This window comes from Uloborus diversus, chromosome 1 (genome assembly GCF_026930045.1).
Source record: "Uloborus diversus isolate 005 chromosome 1, Udiv.v.3.1, whole genome shotgun sequence".
Taxonomy (NCBI): domain Eukaryota; kingdom Metazoa; phylum Arthropoda; class Arachnida; order Araneae; family Uloboridae; genus Uloborus; species Uloborus diversus.
In genome coordinates, this window is record NC_072731.1 from 118,561,093 (window position 1) to 118,579,360 (window position 18,268).

The 18,268-nt window shown below is 33.0% G+C and overlaps 1 protein-coding gene across 1 annotated transcript in view; it reads left to right on the forward strand.

Annotated features, from left to right (window-relative positions):
* LOC129231748 (aconitate hydratase, mitochondrial-like) overlaps nt 1–18,268 on the forward strand; it is a gene marked incomplete at its 3' end in the record, with an annotated part of 101,417 nt that overhangs the window by 80,657 nt on the left and 2,492 nt on the right. Inside the window, 3 exon segments of the mRNA XM_054866111.1 lie at nt 3,827–4,011; nt 13,048–13,253; nt 14,260–14,357. Coding sequence (XP_054722086.1) covers nt 3,827–4,011; nt 13,048–13,253; nt 14,260–14,357 — 489 coding nt within the window.

Below are 18,268 nucleotides of genomic sequence, written 5' to 3' on the forward strand. Positions count from 1 at the left end.
AAAACTTTAATTTGCATTTTTTTCTGGGAATTGTTTTTTTTTGAAACCCATCCTGCGAAGAGTATTGAACCCTCAATTCTAAAATTTTAGTAGGTAATAGTAAAAACATTCTGCCACCTTCAGAAGAAAAAAGTTTTTAAAAATACGCAATAGTTTATTTTTTTACAATGTTTTTAATGCAGAACGCAACGCGAGCTGTTCGCTTGCGGCTGAGTTCCGAACTTACCTCATCATGTGATCCAACTGAAATCGTTTGCATTCTCTTCACCTTTTTTTAAAATTCTTTGCAAGTGTTACTTTTTGCCACACTACAGGGAACATAGAACCTTTTTTTTTTGTGGGGGGGGGGGGGGCTATTTTGATTAAATAAATAAAGCCCGCAATTTTTTGCATGATCTGTGTTTTTGTTACGGATTGGCGGTTAGGTTAGGTAGATACGGAGATAGAGATTGAGTGGACAAAAAACTTTTTTTTTTTTTTCGAATTAATACTTATATAAATAAAAAAAGATTGTCAATTACTGTCAGAGGTAGATATGCATAGATCGTATAGATAGACAGATAGATTGACAAATATAGAGGTTGATATAGTAGATGAACAGCAAGAAAGAGACATGCCCGTGATTTAAAAAACTTCAACGGGATGTCAAAGCCCCCCCCCCCCCACACCATGACTTTGAAAAAACAATGCTTTCACATAAAAGTGGGAGTGCTTTTTGCTATTTTTTGACAAAATTCGCATGAAGAGTACGCCGTTTGTGTCTCCTCTCCCCTCCTTTAAAAGTATTCCAAACGACGGAACTGGAGATAGGTCTAGAAAATATTTTATTCAAACTACTAATGATATAGATAGATATAGATTGATTGATAGCGCCACGAAATTTGTTTAAGCAGCCGCCGAAGGCGGCAACATTGGTGTAAAAAGGCGAATGATAATATTGATACATAAAGAAAAACATTGATTAATACCGTTGCTAAATTGTCTAAGCAGCCGCCGAAGGCGGCAACCCTGGCGCAAAAAGGCGAATGGTGTAAAAAGGTGGACCAGCTGGTTGCCGAAGGTGGCTAGTTAATAAATAAATAAAAAGCATTTTAAATACATCTTTTGACTAATTTTGTTTCTGTGACTTTGCCCTTTACCTCTAAGGTAAAGTAAAGTCCGCACCATAAGTACTTAATTTTGTACCTCTAAGGTACATAATTACTCTATACATTTTTACTATTTACATCAGGAGCAACATTTAGACAAGGTTTTCTACTTGTTAAATAAAATAGTGAGCATGAATTGACTTTTTTAGTTTAGTTTTATTTATTTTTTAAACTTTAATTTTCTGAAAAATCAAAACTCTTTCAAAAATGCCTGGATTAGCAAATGTTTTCCTTTTTCTTCAAACCCATGAATCTTTCTCCCTGTGATTCTACTTGAAATTATTTTTGTCATAGGGCTCCTTCAAGTGTATAATTAGTCGATCTTCACGAACTAAAAGAGCCAAATGGAAAATAATCTTAGAAAACAATCTTTTTGATGCATTGTGTATGATGCATTGTGTATGATGCATTGTGTTGATGCACAGGGTGTCCTAAAACAACTGCATAAACTCAGCACAGCTAGATTCCTCTTTGGGAGTACATAAAAACTGCCCAAGGAAGCATTCCTGTGCGATCCATAGTTTACGAGAAAAATACGAAAAACAAAGTGACGTCACTGCCGGTGCAAGGAAAGAACACTTTATTGGACATATCAACAATTGTAATTGCATATCTTTCCTAACAATGTTTAAAATGTCATCACGTATTTGTTATACGTAATGTATGTATTCTGCTCATGATTTGTTCTGTAAAGTGTTTTTCGTATTTTTCTTGAAAAACTATGGATCATACAGAAACGCTTCTTTTGGGCAGTTTTTATGTACTCCCAACGAAGAATCTAGCTGTGCAGAGTTTATGCGGTTGTTTTGGAACACTCTGTATATATGTTAAATTTTTTCTAAAATTAGCTAATTATGTACATATGTTAATGGAAGTTATTTAAATGTTCATTTATAATTGCAGGGGTCTGTCCAGAATTTTTCACAGGGTCCGTTTTTTGTGAAAAATGAATTAATTTTGTGAAAAGTTAAAAAATTTTGCAAAAAAAAATTTTTTTTTTTGTTAAAACAAAATTTAGAGATGGCACAAACTGCATCAATTAAACTTAAAGTTGAGTGTTTTCCTCTTCTACGTCAAGAAAATCATTCTGGATTTTTTTTCTGATATTTGGCGGAGGGGGGGGGACGCTCTTTTAAGTATCAATATTTATCTACCATTCTACATTATGTTAAATTATACTAGATATATTTCTGTGCAGTACTTAAAATAATTATAACAAAAATATAAATAAATAAAATAAAATTCAGAATAGGGTTCAGCATTCAACTTTTTGACCCAAGACACTCTTAAAAAGCACAGAATTTCGTTTAAAACTTATAAATTCCGTGATTTTTAACAAAAATAAAAAGATATTTCAATTGTTTACCTCTTAACAAAGCATAATAATCATTAAAAATTCGAAAAATCAGATTCCCATAGCGGATGCAAAGAGATCGCAATTCTCAAAGTGAAGGCATCAAAAGTATAAAAATGGCTTGTAAAAGAAATATTTTTTGATAAAATTATTTTAAAATTGCATTTTAGAGTCCTATGATAAACATATCATTAATATCTGTGGACACAGTTGACCCAAAAAATAAAATAAAATAAACCATCTATTTAGCATTTTAATTTTTGACTCATAACAGAAAATGGAATTTTGCTTTAAAAACTTGAAATGAGAGTTCTAACAGAAATAAAGAGACTTTTCATTTATTTGAATCCTAATAAAGCGAAGTTAGCTTGAAAAAAGAACAAAATATAATCCTCATATCGGATGTTAAAAGATTGCATTTTTCAAAATGTAGACATCTAAAGAAAAAAAAAGGTAATTAAAAGAGTTTATTTGAAGTTAATCATCCTTGTTAGCATTGAAAAATCAAAACCCATATAATTTTCTCCCCAAAATAACAATTAAACATCACACCATAAAAACGCAAATATTGACAAGCTGGCAAAATGATGAGAATATTTTCTAATCAAGTCATTATAAAGGTTCAACGCCAGACCCTAAGTGGTGATAATTTTGAAGTTGGTAACACTATCTGAAGCGATCATATTTTTTCCTCACCCTTACTATCCCTTTGCAGTTCTAAGTTCATTTCGCAGATACATATTATTATTGTTTATTAAATCATGAGCAGAGAAAAGTGCTTACCAATGTCTTTTCAGAAAAGTTTACAAAAACACCGCTGCTAATTAGCTGTGATAAAACAAACAACCATTATATTTATTTGACAGTAGCAATTATTTATCGCTTGCAGGAGAATCCCAAGAGTGCCGATTTCTTTTTTTTTTTTCAAAATTAGCCGATTTTGTATAAGCTGATCCCTCTAATTTGACTTTAAAAAAGGTTCCAAAAATTATCGGTTTATACACATAAATATGCGTTATTTTGCTTTCAGATTTGCTCTTTCAATAAACAATTTGACAGATCCGATCTTGTTTTATCAGAATTTTGTGAAGGGTCCGTTTTGTTTGATTGGGATTTTGTGAAAGGTCCGTTTTCTTTGATCAGGATTTTGTGAAAGGTTCGTTTTGGTTGATCGGATTTTTGTGAAGGGTCCGTTAACGGACCCAAATATCCTCTGGCCAGACCCCTGAATTTATTTTGTTCTTGTTTCATCTGTATTTCATATTGATAATGCTTAAAAGTGTCTGCACAAAATGTGATAGAAATTTTTTTTCACAATTTTTAGGAAGGATATTAAAAAGGGAGATAAAAACACGATTGTTTCTTCATATAATCGCAACTTTACCGGCAGAAATGATGCTAATCCTGCTACTCATGCTTTTGTGACTTCCCCTGAGTTAGTTGTTGCCTTATCTAGTGCTGGAACATTGGACTTTAATCCTCTCACAGATGAGCTTACTGGTTCCAAAGGTATTTCAAAATCTGTTGCTGGTATTTCTCATGGATTCTATTTTGATAAGGGGGTGACAGATTTTCAGGGCTACCCTAGAAGTACGGGTTTTTTAATTTACAAATCCTGGAATTTCAGTTTTTTTTTTTTTTGAAGGATGAATTCTAGTAGGAAAACTTTTGTATTATTTGACATAATGAGTTAAAGAACATTCAATGTAGCACAGTGGCGTTGCTAAACTTTCTGCCACCCGTGGCGGTTCCTCAAAATGCCGCCCTTTTTGATGAGAAACAGTTGACACATCATAGAGTCAAAAATATTTTAATAAGAAGACAAACAAGAAAAGAAACTTATTTTTTTCCTTGCAAAGTAAAAAAAAAAGGAATTCAGAGCCTCACCAAAACATTCCAAAAATTAAGTCAAAATTCGGAATTTTAAGCAACTTTTAATAACGCTTGTAGAAAAGATGCTTGAAGCCCCCTCCATATGTTTTTTGTTTGTTTGTTTTCAAAATTAAAATTAGTTTTATGCATTCTTTGGTGACGTTAGGGGATCGAGACTTCTCAAGGAAATTTTCCGAAACTGAAGTGTTAAAAAAGCATTTTTAGGCTATCTTTAGGTGCGTGAAGATATTGGGGAAGATTCGGGGGCGCTGTATAGGAAGCTTTCCAACAAAACACGTAAATGTAGGCTGTATCAAGTGGTCTAAGAGTCCCCCTAATTCCAACAAAGACTGGATTTTCCTCCCGAAATATTTTCAAACTTGAAATCTATTTTAGTCTTTCTTGGATGTTAAAGAGAATAGGGAACGTTCAGGAGTTCTCTGGAAATTTTTCAATGCTGAAGTTTCAAAAACGCAATTGTAAGCTATCTTTGACGGCATAAGTTTCCAAAAATGTTGGGCAGTCATATGGTTTTTCCGTCTCCCCTTGAAACTTTTTGACGTCCTAAAACCGTGACTTCAGCCGTAGTTTGACGGACCGCCTTGTGAGAGAGAGTTCAGAGGGGGGTTTCCCACCCGAAAGCTTTTTGGAAACTTTCGCATATTTTAAGCTCTTCACCACTGAGAAAACACAACTGTGATGACGTTAGTTAATTTCGTGCACATCTGAGGTCTCTACCTTAGAATTTTTCTGAAGTTTAAGTTTCTAAAACCCGACTCTTAAAGCTATTTTTGGAGACACTGAATGAGATGGGGATTTTAAAGTTCGAAGCTAATGTCCTAAATACACACTTTAGACTATTTTAAATCATTATACAAGAAGGGTCAGGGCTTGACCACCCTCAGGAATTTTTTGGTATTGAATTTGGTATATTAAAAACTCAATAATCAATATTAGGCTAAAAGTTGAGATGGAAAGGAATGGGGTGACCGTTATCCCTTGGAACTGTTTGGAGAATCAAGGTCTAAAACTGCACTTTTGGGCTGTTTGGTGACGCTAAGGGATAGGAAGATTCGGTTGCTCTTTCCGAAAAATTTAACATTCATTGAGAGTTTAACAACGCAATTTTAAGCTGTCTTCGGTGGGTCAAAATTATCCGGCCCCCAAAACATATTTTAAAGCTATCTTTGGCACACTTTAGACAGCGAAAAGATGGAGGGGGGGGGGAGGGGTTGAAAACGAGCCCCCCAAACGCTGTTTTAGGCTATATTTGGCCAAATTAAGGGAGGAAGGGATGGTAAGTGGCCCTCCTGCGGAAATTTTTAAGTCCTGAAAATGCATTTTAAGCTTTGTGACAGTAGGAAGATGCGTAAAGGTTGGGGAAATTTTAATAATTTAAAGTTTTAGAGACGCAAATTTAGGGGCAATTTGGTTTCTCAAAGGGAGATATAACTCCCTTTTGGATCCATGCTTGAGCGACTTACATAATGTTGACAAACTCGGAAGTTGCCACCCATGGTACGAGCAAGACTCACCCACTCACCTTCCCTAGAACCGATTCTGCTTTTATTGCCAAATTTGGATGATTCTCTTTTTCACTAATAAAGGTCGAAATGTTAAAGACCTTGCCTAGAAATCATTTTACTAATTAAAAACCTTTACTTAAAATGAATATCTAAATGTGAAACTCATTGTATGAGGGAATTAGTTGATATAATACAGTAGTACAAGTAATTATAGTTCTGAAACAGATAGTGCTATCCTAAAAACGATCAAGAAATCGCTCAACATTTGAGACCTCTCTCTTTTTGCCTTTGTTGTCACTTTGCTTTAAAAACGTAAGTTTTTTTTTTTTTTTTAATAAAATACGGTGACTTCCTAGTAACTTACTTAAAAATCAAGTGGTGGCTTCATCATATAACGAAAGGTTATGAAATTTACTGTTTCCTCCTTAATAGTTAACCATAATAGCAAAAAAAAAAAAAAAAAAAACATGGTCCCTCGACTTTACACTACCGTCTCCCTCAGTCTGTAGCTTCAGACGAAGGAAGAGAAAAAACAAACAATAGTGCTGAGATGTCCACAAGGAAAAATCATGTTCTGTATTGAGTAATTTTATTATCATAGTCGTACTAAAACCTTACAATTCAAAGACCTTTTTTTTTCTTTTTTGCCTCCAGTAATAGATCAAAAGCATGATTTCCTTACTGGGAAAATGCGTTAAATTTTTCCGCATCAAAGGTGTGTATTTGCCGCCCCCAAAAAGTGCCGCCCGGGGCGGACCGCCCCCTACGCCCCCTTCCTAGGTACGCCACTGATGTAGCATAAAAGCATAATTTAAAACTCTTAACAATGAAACATAGATGCATTACTATTGGTTATTCTTTTCCAACAGCTTTTTAGATTTTTTTTCCCAGGAAAAAAGTTAAAGGAATTAACTGCATTAGTTGAAGAATATTTAATGGCCAAAGACTCCAACTGTTTGCACGTTCATTTAGATAGCATCTAAAAGAATGTATGTAATCAACAAATGAGTGGTTGTCTGGAAAAAAATTCAGGGACAATTTGAGAAATTTAGGTCAGTTGACGTGAAATCACTCGGATATAACATTGACAATTCACATGCATCTTTTGTTATTTTTGACTTTATAATGTTCATAAATCAATGCTATATTTTAGGAAGAGGATTTCAATTAGGTAAGAGATTGAGTTCATAATTACATCAGAATTTGCATATACACTACTTAGTAATTAACTTGTATAAATAAACTAATTTATTAAATAAGGCTTAAAAGTAAAAATGTAAATATAACGCCAAAAGAAAAAAACACAGGTTTGTTTCGCAATAACAAAAGATACAGGTGAAATGTGCATACGTCAACTGACATGATTTTTCAAACTCCCCGCTCGATCATCCCCGAATGGGATGAAATTTATAGAGGCGTAGAGGTGTCTTTGAAACTAACCTCAAGCAAATTTTCAGCTTCCGAGAGCTGAATCCTGAGGATCTAGGATCTCCAAAATATAGTGCTCCAAAATGGTGGATCAGATTTGTGAGAAGAATTGCCATGTTGTGGTCAAGGTTACAGAAAATTTTATTACATTAGAAGCATGAAATTTTGGGAGCTTAAAGTACATTAATCTGTTGATTCATTCTAGTATTTATATCTCATAAGATTTTGAGTAGCAAGCATTTTAACTCGTGAAAAAACGCTCTTTAATGCTGAAATCATCATTTTTGAGAACGTTTAATTAAGCAAGATGATTAGATCTCATGGTTTTCTTACATGAATCTAAAACTACATCACGTAGAGCATAATTACAGTTCTTGCTCAAAGTTATTGACTCGGGCATTTTAGAGTAATTGACCTAAAACTGTGATTCTTTTTGTTTCAAATTATGAACTTTGGGGATGCGTAATTAAAGTTCATTAGTTGCCATGGGTTTTTAACCTGGACCTTAAACTACACCACTCGGACTATAACTACAGCTGTAAAGTTGTGGGCCTGTCGCGATTAAAGTTATTGACCTCTATACTTGGGCATTTTTAAACAATCATCGACTTTGAGACCGTTTAACTACTAAAGTCAAAAGAAACGGAAGCTGTTTTGTATTTTTCTTAGTACTATACTGAAGTGAGTAGTTAATCACATACTTATTACCGAGGGTTACTCACAGCTTTAGCAGATATCCACGCCTAAACAAGGCAAAAAGAATATAAAAAGTAGCAGTTTCAATTGACCTTTGCCCTCAAAGCCATGAGTGAGCCACCAAAATATTTATGCTAGTATGTACCTAGTATCAAGTAGTATCCACATTGAAAAGAATTGGCTTGGTTCCTTCGTTGCTTTTGAAGCAAAGCAATCATATATTTAGCTCTTTTTTTATGATCTAAAACTTTGACCCCTGCTCAAGAACAAGCAAATCAGTTTTTTGAAAAAAAAAAAACTCTTAAGCATTTTTCAAGGCGTGGTACGAATTGTTCGATGCCTTCTGCAAAGAAATCTCGTTCAATGTCCAATAACCATTGTTGAGTGTAGCTTTCACTTCGTCACCCGAATAGTATCGTCGCTTTGAAAGTTGATGTTTCATGGGATCAAAAACATCAAAGTCAGGAGGTGAAAGGTTTAGGCTAGGATAGGTTATCCCACACTTATCACATTAACTAGGTCTTCCCTCGTACTCAACGTTGTCAATATCTGTGCGTCCATTCTCAAACATGTTGCACCATTTCACGATAGCTTGACATGACATTGCATTTTTACCATACACTTCATACTACTGCCCATAAATTTCTCTCTCTCAGTGCAGTTGGCCCACAAAATCAAATCACTGCACGCTTTTCCAATTTGGACTACTTGCAGCTGTCAAAACATGCTTGCGACTGATTATGAGAAAAACTGAACTTGCCTTGGGGAAGCCGTTATGTCACACGATAAAGGTACATGTCTGAAGTGTTGCCACAGAGTTTCATCAAAACTGTCTTATACGGAACATATTTAGGAAGTAGTGCAACTACCTTTTTGACTGACCTACGTAATTTTTTAAATATTTAATGAATTTTATAAAAGTTTTTAAATTGAAATTATAATTAAGTGAGGGAGTTCTCATGATTACTATGAAAACTTTTCTTATTATTATCATATTTATTTAAAAACAATCGAGACATTTTTAAAAGTAGTTGAGCTGAAATTACAACAATATTTGTGATATTCCATGAATGAACCACTTTGTCAGGTGGTCCATTCATGTAAACACCTAGCGGTGCAATGATGGCAACTGCATCATTTTGAATGTTTTTATATGTGTTACTGCTGTGACGATTTATGATTAAACATGAAGTCTGGGGAATTGTACTTGAAAATGCACTCCTTTAACTTAATGTTCACGTTTAATTGATCAGTGATATTCAAAACATGTTATAACTAAATGAAAATCTCAGAAATTAGTAAGAGAATGGTAGAAATCTTATCTGAACGTTTAACAATATGATGAAGTAATTCTAGCAACTTGATGACTCCGCAGTAGTCTGTTTTCAGACAAAAGGAGGTACTGAAACTGATTACGCGTCGTAACAAACTATGATATGGGACATATCTTCACGGTCCAGTCTTGGAACTGGTCCATTAACAGTAACCTTTCCCTTATCTGTAGCTGGGTATTGGCCTGCAAGTCTCAAAACGTTTTCAAAAATGTCGCTTTGGCTAAAATTTTGGAGACCCCTGCTCTAATATCATAAAAAACTAGTTTTCCTAAACTACATTTACAAAAGAAAAAAAAAAATAAGTGGAAAAACCCCTGAAAAGAAAATGAAATCCGTATTGCTTAAGTTTTTAGAACCATATTTTTGAAAAAATTTCCAGGGGAGAACTGCACAACCCCTTCCTGTAAAATCATTAAAGTTTGTCTACAATTTTGTGTTTAAAACTTCAATTTTGAAAATTTGGTTGGGAGAAGAAGAAATCTATTTTTTTTTTTAATGATCGGGGACAGTCCTTGATCTCCATCCCTTGCCCTAACATCAATAGCATTTTTAAGGCGCTTCAATTTGTACAAATTTTCGCTGAGACTCTTGTACCTGTTTTCCTTAAACATTGACAAAAAAAAAAAATTTGAAATTGTGTTTTTAAAACTACAAGTTTCAAAATTCTTTATTTTTTTTCCTAATGTGTCCCCCGCCCCCTTAAAATTTTTTTCTGGTTGCTCCATTGCCTACTATCACTGGGACGGATACAGACATAAGTATTGGTGGAGGCCTGGAAATTGCAAAGGTCCCCCTCCCACACACAACATTTCATAACAAAGTTTTCATCACTTTATTTTAAAATGTTTTTTAGGATCCCTTAAAGCCAAGTAATCTCTTGAAAATACATAGGCATTATGCATTAATATAATTTGAATGTGGACGTAAAATATCTTTCACATTTCAAGCCAGTTGAATACTAAACAAAATATTATTTCACCGTAATGGTATAAAATGAGCGGTTTTAATTAAGAACATTGTCATTTTGATTAGAATACGATAGTGTATATGGTCCCACCCTACAATTGCTTTTTTCGAGTTTTAATTCTGAAAATGTGATCGGGGAGAGCTCTCACACTTCCCTTTACATGACATCATATTTAAGATTGTCTATAATCTTGTTTTTGGAGTTTCAATATCAAATGTGCTTGGGGAAGAGATCACGAATCCGTCTCCTTGACACTAGCAAAGATGGTCAACAACCATGAATTAAAAGACTTCTGTTTCAAAAAGATTTAGGATAAGAGCCTCCGAAATTTCCTTTCCCCGCCTATTATTATTATCAAGGATCATCGCAAGCTGTGTTTAGAGAAATAAAGGTTTGCAAAATTTAGTTAAGGCTTAGATTCCCTCTACACCCCATTTATGAAAGAAAATTAAACCGCTAAATCAAATGACGAGTCCATCACTATTTATCTTCAAACTGTATTTACAATTTAAATTTTTGTAATGATCTTTCTCTCAGCTTATTTCATCACAATTGGTATGAAAACTGGTAAAAAGAGATGCCATCTTGATATTGCATATTTTCTTACAAGGAAAAGAAATACCATTGAGGATCTAAATGACTGTGTTAGAAATAGTTCTTGAGACCAGAAACGATTCAGACGGTGAAGAATTCAAGTAGAATCAAAATGCTAGAATTTTTTTTCTTTTTCTATTCCTTATTGCTTGAAACACTTTTAATTCAAACTCCTTTAATCAACATTTTAAAAATTAGGCGTACCTCATTTCTATATACAGTAAAACCCCGCTGCAACGATATTTTGGGGACCGAAGAAATATATTGTTGTTGAGGGATATATTGTTATATCGAGGGCCTACATATTTTGGGAATACAATACTGTTTTTTTTTTTTAATTTTAATGTTATAGTATATGCAATAACTATATATAGGTATAAATGTATTTGAGTAATTCTCCAAAATCTTATGTCCCAGGAGCCTAACACAAGGATTGTTTGGCCTAGTATTTTTTTCTGTTTTTTTAATAGTTAGAAATAACTTTTCCGATGTCATTCCATTCCTATTAAAACAATAACTCTTTTTTTTTCCTACCATTTTTTTTTTGAAAACCACAAAGTCACTATTGTCATGTCCCCATTCGTTTCTCAAATATACTTAAATTATTTTAAAAATGTTATATCAACATTCCACAAATTTAAATTGTAGTACTAAATTAATCATACTTATAGGTGTAAAATAACATTCTTGAACAAAATTTAATTATTTAAATCGTCAAGGTTTGTCATTATAAAGTTTGTCGCCAGGTTTCATGTCATTCTCCTGTCCTAGGAATGAGTTCAATTATTATAGATTTAAAAATGGAATTTTTAATTTGTTGTACTACAACCTTTGTTATCATTTTGTTTAATTCCTTGAGCATTTTGTTAATAAGATTTGTATGCTGTTCTTACTAAAACTTTTAAGTTCAAAAAGGGATATGTAATATTTTTAATAATTCTTAATTGTGGTGAAAATGAATAAGTACATGAATAACAATAAGTCTTCTCTTGTCAGAAAAAGCAGAAAAAGGGCGAAAGTTGATAAAATATTTTTGATTATTTGAAAACCAAATTATCCTAATAAAGGGGGGTTGAACATTTAAATAAAAAAGTTTTACAGGGTTTTATTGCTGTGGAGAATATTGTAATGTTGGGAGGAGGATAACACTAACTTCTATGAGAGTTCACCGGGACCACAAAATATTATCGTTGTATCGGATAGCATTGCAGCAAGGTTTTACTGTATACATATTTTGTTTTATTTTAATTTGTCACTTCTCCATATAATGCCCATTAGCCATTTGCTCCCCTAAAATGATTGTCTATACCCCCCCCCCCATTAGCATATGCCTTTTTAAGGACCCAGTCCAACTGTGGCTACATGTTGCCAACCATGGACTTTGATTTGTTTGATGTGTTGAATACATTTTTATATGCATTTAAAAATGTGTTACAGATGTTACATTCAAGTTGAAAAGTCCGTTACAAACTTATGTAACGTCTGTTACATGCCTATTTCTGCATGGTTTTTATTATGATTTAAAGTTTGGGAACTAGAGTTTCTTTACCCTTAAGATAAAGAAAATAATTAAGAACAGAGCTTTTTAAAAAATATTTCAAACATGAGGAGAATTAATTTACCTTTTTGTAACAGACATTACATATAATACTTGATATTGTAATTATGCCCCTAACTAGACTATTTTTGTTCGAAACATGCCCAAACATGGTTTTATTTTACTTTTATAGTTTTTTTTATGAACATTAAATTTACTCCATTTAAATTTAGAAGCAAAATTTGCATTTATAATAAGGTACAAAAGTGATAATTTTACTTGCTAAAAAACACAAAAAATAGACATTTTACCACCTCTTCTTCCCTTAAATAAATCTTATGTAAGCAAAAGGCAATACTAGATTCTTGTTGTAAGGGTTATAAGCTTTCTAATGATATATAACTGTTAGGGATTTGTTTAAACTGATTTTCTGACCTCTTGGTCTCATGCTAGCTGGAATTCACCAGTTGCTAACAATTGAAGTGATTTTTAGTAGTGGTAAAACAGATGTAATTAGTCTTCAAATTGATCTAATCTGTATATAGCATTATTTGACCATTTTGAAGGTTGAAGTTTTAAAATGTATTTTAGGTGAAAAATTTAAGTTGAAAGAGCCATATGGGGAGGAACTGCCACCACGGGGATTTGACCCTGGTCAAGACACTTACCAAGCTCCTCCAGCTGATGGCTCTTCTGTTAATGTTGTTGTGGACCCAAATAGCCAGAGATTGCAACTTCTAAATCCATTTGACAAATGGGATGGCAAGGATTTAACTGATATGCAAGTTCTAATCAAAGTAAGCAACTTTAGTTGTAAAATTGATATATCCCCATCCCATTCAGGAATGAATGCCCTTATGTCAGTTGTATATAAACTTCTTAAAATTTCATAATTCCATGAATTTTTAATTGTAGCTGTGTCTCTATCGCTCTGTGCTTATTTTTATGAAAAACATCTAATTTATTCTTGTGTGCGTGACATAATAAAAATATATTTTATTTATTATTTTTCTCCTTTGAGACACAGAGTAAAAGTTTTTCAATATTGTTGCTTTACAGCTCTTTTAAAAAGCAGTGTTTAGTTTTATGCCTCTGCAATGTGCCTGACATTTGTAATTAATTTTTGTCACAAAATCTCCTGTTGTTAACTGCCGGCTGACAGTTTTAATTGCCTTATGTAATCAGGCAGTTAATAATCAAATGTATCAAATATACCTTTCGTTTGGAGTTAACTTCAAATATACTTAAAAAAAAATAAAAACATTTTGGCAACAGTAGTTGCATGCAAGGCATCAAAATTTCTCTGTAATTTTTATAAAGATGTGAAAGGATCTTTTTGAAAGATTTTATGCTAGTATTGTCATTATATTGAATGCTTATTTGCTTTTTTAAGAATGCATTTAGTTTCTGAAAATAAAATGGACTTAAAACAAATTGAACATATAGGTTCATGCAATGGATGATATTATTTTTTCTGTATGTGTGCATTGTTTTTTTCCTATATAATGTGTCATGTTTTTAGTTCAGGCTGTATTCTTATTTATAAGAATAAAAATGCCTAAAATTTGTCCTTATAGAAAATCATCCTAGATGTCAAAGTTTTGCAATTTACATTGGAAAGTTCCATTATTTTGTCTCTACTAATCCATAAACTTGCTTCTTTTGCATTGAAAAAGATTTCGCTTATATCCTCAAAACGTGTTCTGCAATGTTTTGTAAATTTCTACATACGCTATTAAAATGCTATGTATTCACAAATGCTTATTTAGTTTTTTTTTTTTTTTTTTTTTTTTTTTATTGTAGATAAAAGGCAAATGCACAACTGATCACATTAGTGCTGCAGGACCATGGCTGAAATATAGAGGGCATTTAGATAATATTTCAAATAACATGTTCATTGGGTAATATATAGCTATAGTTTTTTTTTTTTACATGTGCAGGTATATCATAGTTCATGATTGATAAAAGTAATTACTTACATTTTATGTAATAGTATTGTACAGGGTCCATTATGAAAGTAACGAGCATAATGTTATTGTGACGCGACGATAGATGGCAGCACGGTAAAACCGGCTGGGAAATGTGGTGTGGGATATGCCCTTTCAATGCATCCAGTCATCAGTTGCTTTCGAGCAGTGTGAGCGGAGATAAGTGCCTCCGCTTGAAGAATGTTTTCAACTATTGTAACATAACGCAATGGAGCATTCACTTGAACAATGATACGCCATCAAGTTTTGCGTGAGGTTTGGAAAAAATGCAACCGAAACATTCCAGATGCTGCAAGAAGCCTTCAAGGACGATTGCATTTCAAGATCACAGTCTGGGAAGTGGCACAAGGCATTCAAAGAGAGCCAGGAGGAGGTCGCCGACAAACCCCGTTCTGGATGTCCCCCCCCCCCCCCCCCCCCCCCCCCGGTGATCCCTCACCACCTTACAGTCCCTACTTAGCTTCATGTGACATCTTTTTGTTTCCGCGACTCAAGAGAGAGAGAGAGAAGAAAGGGAAACATTGTTTAACCTTGGGAAACATCCAACACCATGTTACAACGTTCCTGAGAGGCATTCCCTTGGAAGAGTTTCAGGGTGCCTTTCAGGTGTAGCAAACAGGTCTCCGCAAGTGTATTGATGCAGGAGGAATGTATTTTGAAGAAGAGGAATGTATTTTGAAGAATATTGAACATTTGTGCAAATTACGATCAATAAATATATTTTGCAAGTAAATACTCATTACTTTCATAATGGACCCTGTATATTGTATAACTTTTCATTTCTTTCTTTTATACCTATTATGTTAGTCTTTCGTTTCAAATAATTTGAATGCATTGAAATTTTAATGTAGATGCGAAATGCTACAGTTTCAATACATGGCTGCCACACTTCCGTCTGGGGGACGGAATTCCGTCTTTTGAAAATTTCGGATCACCTAGGAATTTGTTTTGGAAGTATTGCAAACGCAGCATTAAAAATATATATATATTTTCAAAAAAAAAAAAAAGGAAGGACGCAACTGCTTAACTCTTTCCTTTCCGGCTACATCTTGAACCCCTACCTTCGTTGATGGCAGGTGGGCGGAGTCTTGAAAGCTCAGCGCTCGTGTCATCCTCAACGCTGTGGTAAAAAAAATAGTGTTAGCTCTCGTGGTTCAGTTTGCCGTGGGAAAAGAGGCGCAATGCGTCGAAGCTGGTGAGGAAACGCATCCCTCATGTTTTTACATTACTCCGCGATGTGTGCTTAAAAATGAAGTGAACTGAACTGAACTCTGTTGAGAGATTGTTTATCTTTCTACGGAAAATGTGCTTCGTGCATCGTGCTTTTTCTACTTGATTAATTAGTGTTTCATATTTGGCAGGATAATTTCTGTTGTTGAAATTTTATCATTTAAATTAAATGTGGTTTTATTTTGTATGTTTTACATTTTTAATATTCAGCTTTCGTAATAATGATTTTTATTAACGAAACAAATCTATCGTTATTGAACGATTCAAGTGAAGCTACTTCGATTATCAAATATGGTCTGCGAAGGAGGAGTATAAAATTCACAGAAATGAAGCCAGACTCTAAAATGAGAAAAGCTGTTCATGCCTCAAGGCAAATGTATCACCTGTCCTTAGATAAGAAAAAGAAGAAACCAACTGCTGCTGCAGTAGAAAAAAAAGTGACAGTAAATAAGCCTGTTGCAGCATCTGCTGTTGTTTTTACTCCTAACTCAAAAAAAGATGGGGACAAGGTGCCAGAGTTGCAGAAAGGAATGGCTGAGAAAGTTTCTATAAAAGTAGCTATGCCCACAAAAAGATCTTCGGAAGACAAAAAAATCTACCACACATGCTAAAGTTAAAAAAATAAGCAGTTATTTTTCAAAGGCTAATTAAATTATTTCATTCATTATGTGGTTAATCCAGAAAATTATTTTAAATCTGTTCATTACAATGTATCTTACAGCCAAGAACATCTTACCTGATTTTTTTTTTACCTCCAGCAATTTTTTTATATGAACTATAAATATAAAACCAGAAGCTTTTTTTCTTCAATAACATATAGCAAGTTTTTTTCTGTTTCATTTACTTCTGAATTATTTATTTTTCAGCATATTTCTCCTAAAAAAATCTTTTTATATTGCAAAGAATTATTTTAAAAGTTTAGATCATAGTTAATTTTACATTTTTTTTTATATATATATATAGCTAATTGCTACCTCAAAAATAAGCAATATATTTGTATAAAACATCAAATATATTGCGCGCTAACATTTTTGTGTTACGAAATTGCGCAACGCGCTTTTCAGTCCTGGCCATTTTGTAGAGTGGCACCATGTCAATACAAGTGAATTAACAATTGATTGTTATATAGAAGGAACTATGTCTTATGTTGACAATTCTCATTTTCTTAAAGGTTTTCTCTGTTTTTTAATTGTTTAGTGAAGAAAAAAAAACCTATCCTAGGCGCAACTTATGCAGTCCTTTTTATTTATGTGTTTATCTTTTGAACTATTAGTTTTGAGTCCTAAATACACTAATCATTTATTTTGTAGAAGACAAAAAATTCCTTGACATAAAAAAGAACTTAATGATGGCTTTGATTTAATGCAAAAAAATGAGTAAAAACAATTAAAAAGCCTTCTTAGAACATGAAAATGTAACCAAAATGGGAAGTGCACAATTAAACAATGTACTGCTTCTTTGCTCATATGACAAATATTTGAACTTGTAAAGGTTCATATCAACATTATAGCTGAGAAAGTTTAATTTAAAAAAAATGATGTTTAGAAAAGCCTTGACAAAAAAAAAAAAAAAAAAAAACTCCATAACAACAAAGGTAGATGATTAATGTGTTACAGAAAACCAATGTAGCTAATTAGAGCTTCAGGCTGATTGTTTCAAAGCATGTCATTTAGAGATTGAGTCATATATATATATAGACCTACCAGTCACATACAACTAAGTTAAAATCAGTAAAATAATTTTATTATATTTTATAAGGATTCGAAATTTGCTTGACTGCTAATAACCGCCATTTTTTAAAAAGTATTAAAATTTAAGTTAATCCATTTCTATGCCAAAACTTAAAAAAATATTTTCGTGTAATTTCAAGAATAATTTTAGCTTAAATTATTCCTTAAAATATCACATGGCATAATAAAGCACAAAAACTTTACTTGTTTTTAAGGAAATCATGAGTTTTTTGGGCTGTTTTTGTGATCTGTCTAAATGAGACAAAACATGTGAGAAACTGAGTTAAAAAATATGAAGTTGTAAGAGTCCTGCTTTTAAATTTACTGATCATCTTTCAATATTTGCGATGATTTTTAATAATTTACTGTATAGCTATTTGCTCAACCAAAAACATTCAGTATTTGAGTAGGCTTTTGACTCCACCTCGAGACTTTCCTTTGCCCTTTAAAATCTGCATAAAAATTCACATTCACAACAAAGATACATTTGAGACAATGAGAAGCAAAAGAATGTAAGTGGCCTCTATCTTGCTCTAAGATAGAGGAGGAGTTCACCCACCGTTTGTATTGGTTATCTTCATATTTTCAATTTTGGCACTTACATCCCTTCGCTTCTCACTGCCTCATTTTTTTTAAATATACAATGTTGTAATTTTTCCATTACATTTTTAACCATCCAAGTGATAGATTATATTCAGAAACGAGCTTTTTATGTATTGAAAAGTAATTTTTAATGGCTTCTTTGGTTATTAAACTTTTATCTTGCAAATACTTTTTACTCTGCAGAATTTTGATTTTTTTTTAAAAATTGAAGATAGGAATAATTTTTCTTAATATTATTACAAATCATAGTAATTAAAAAAA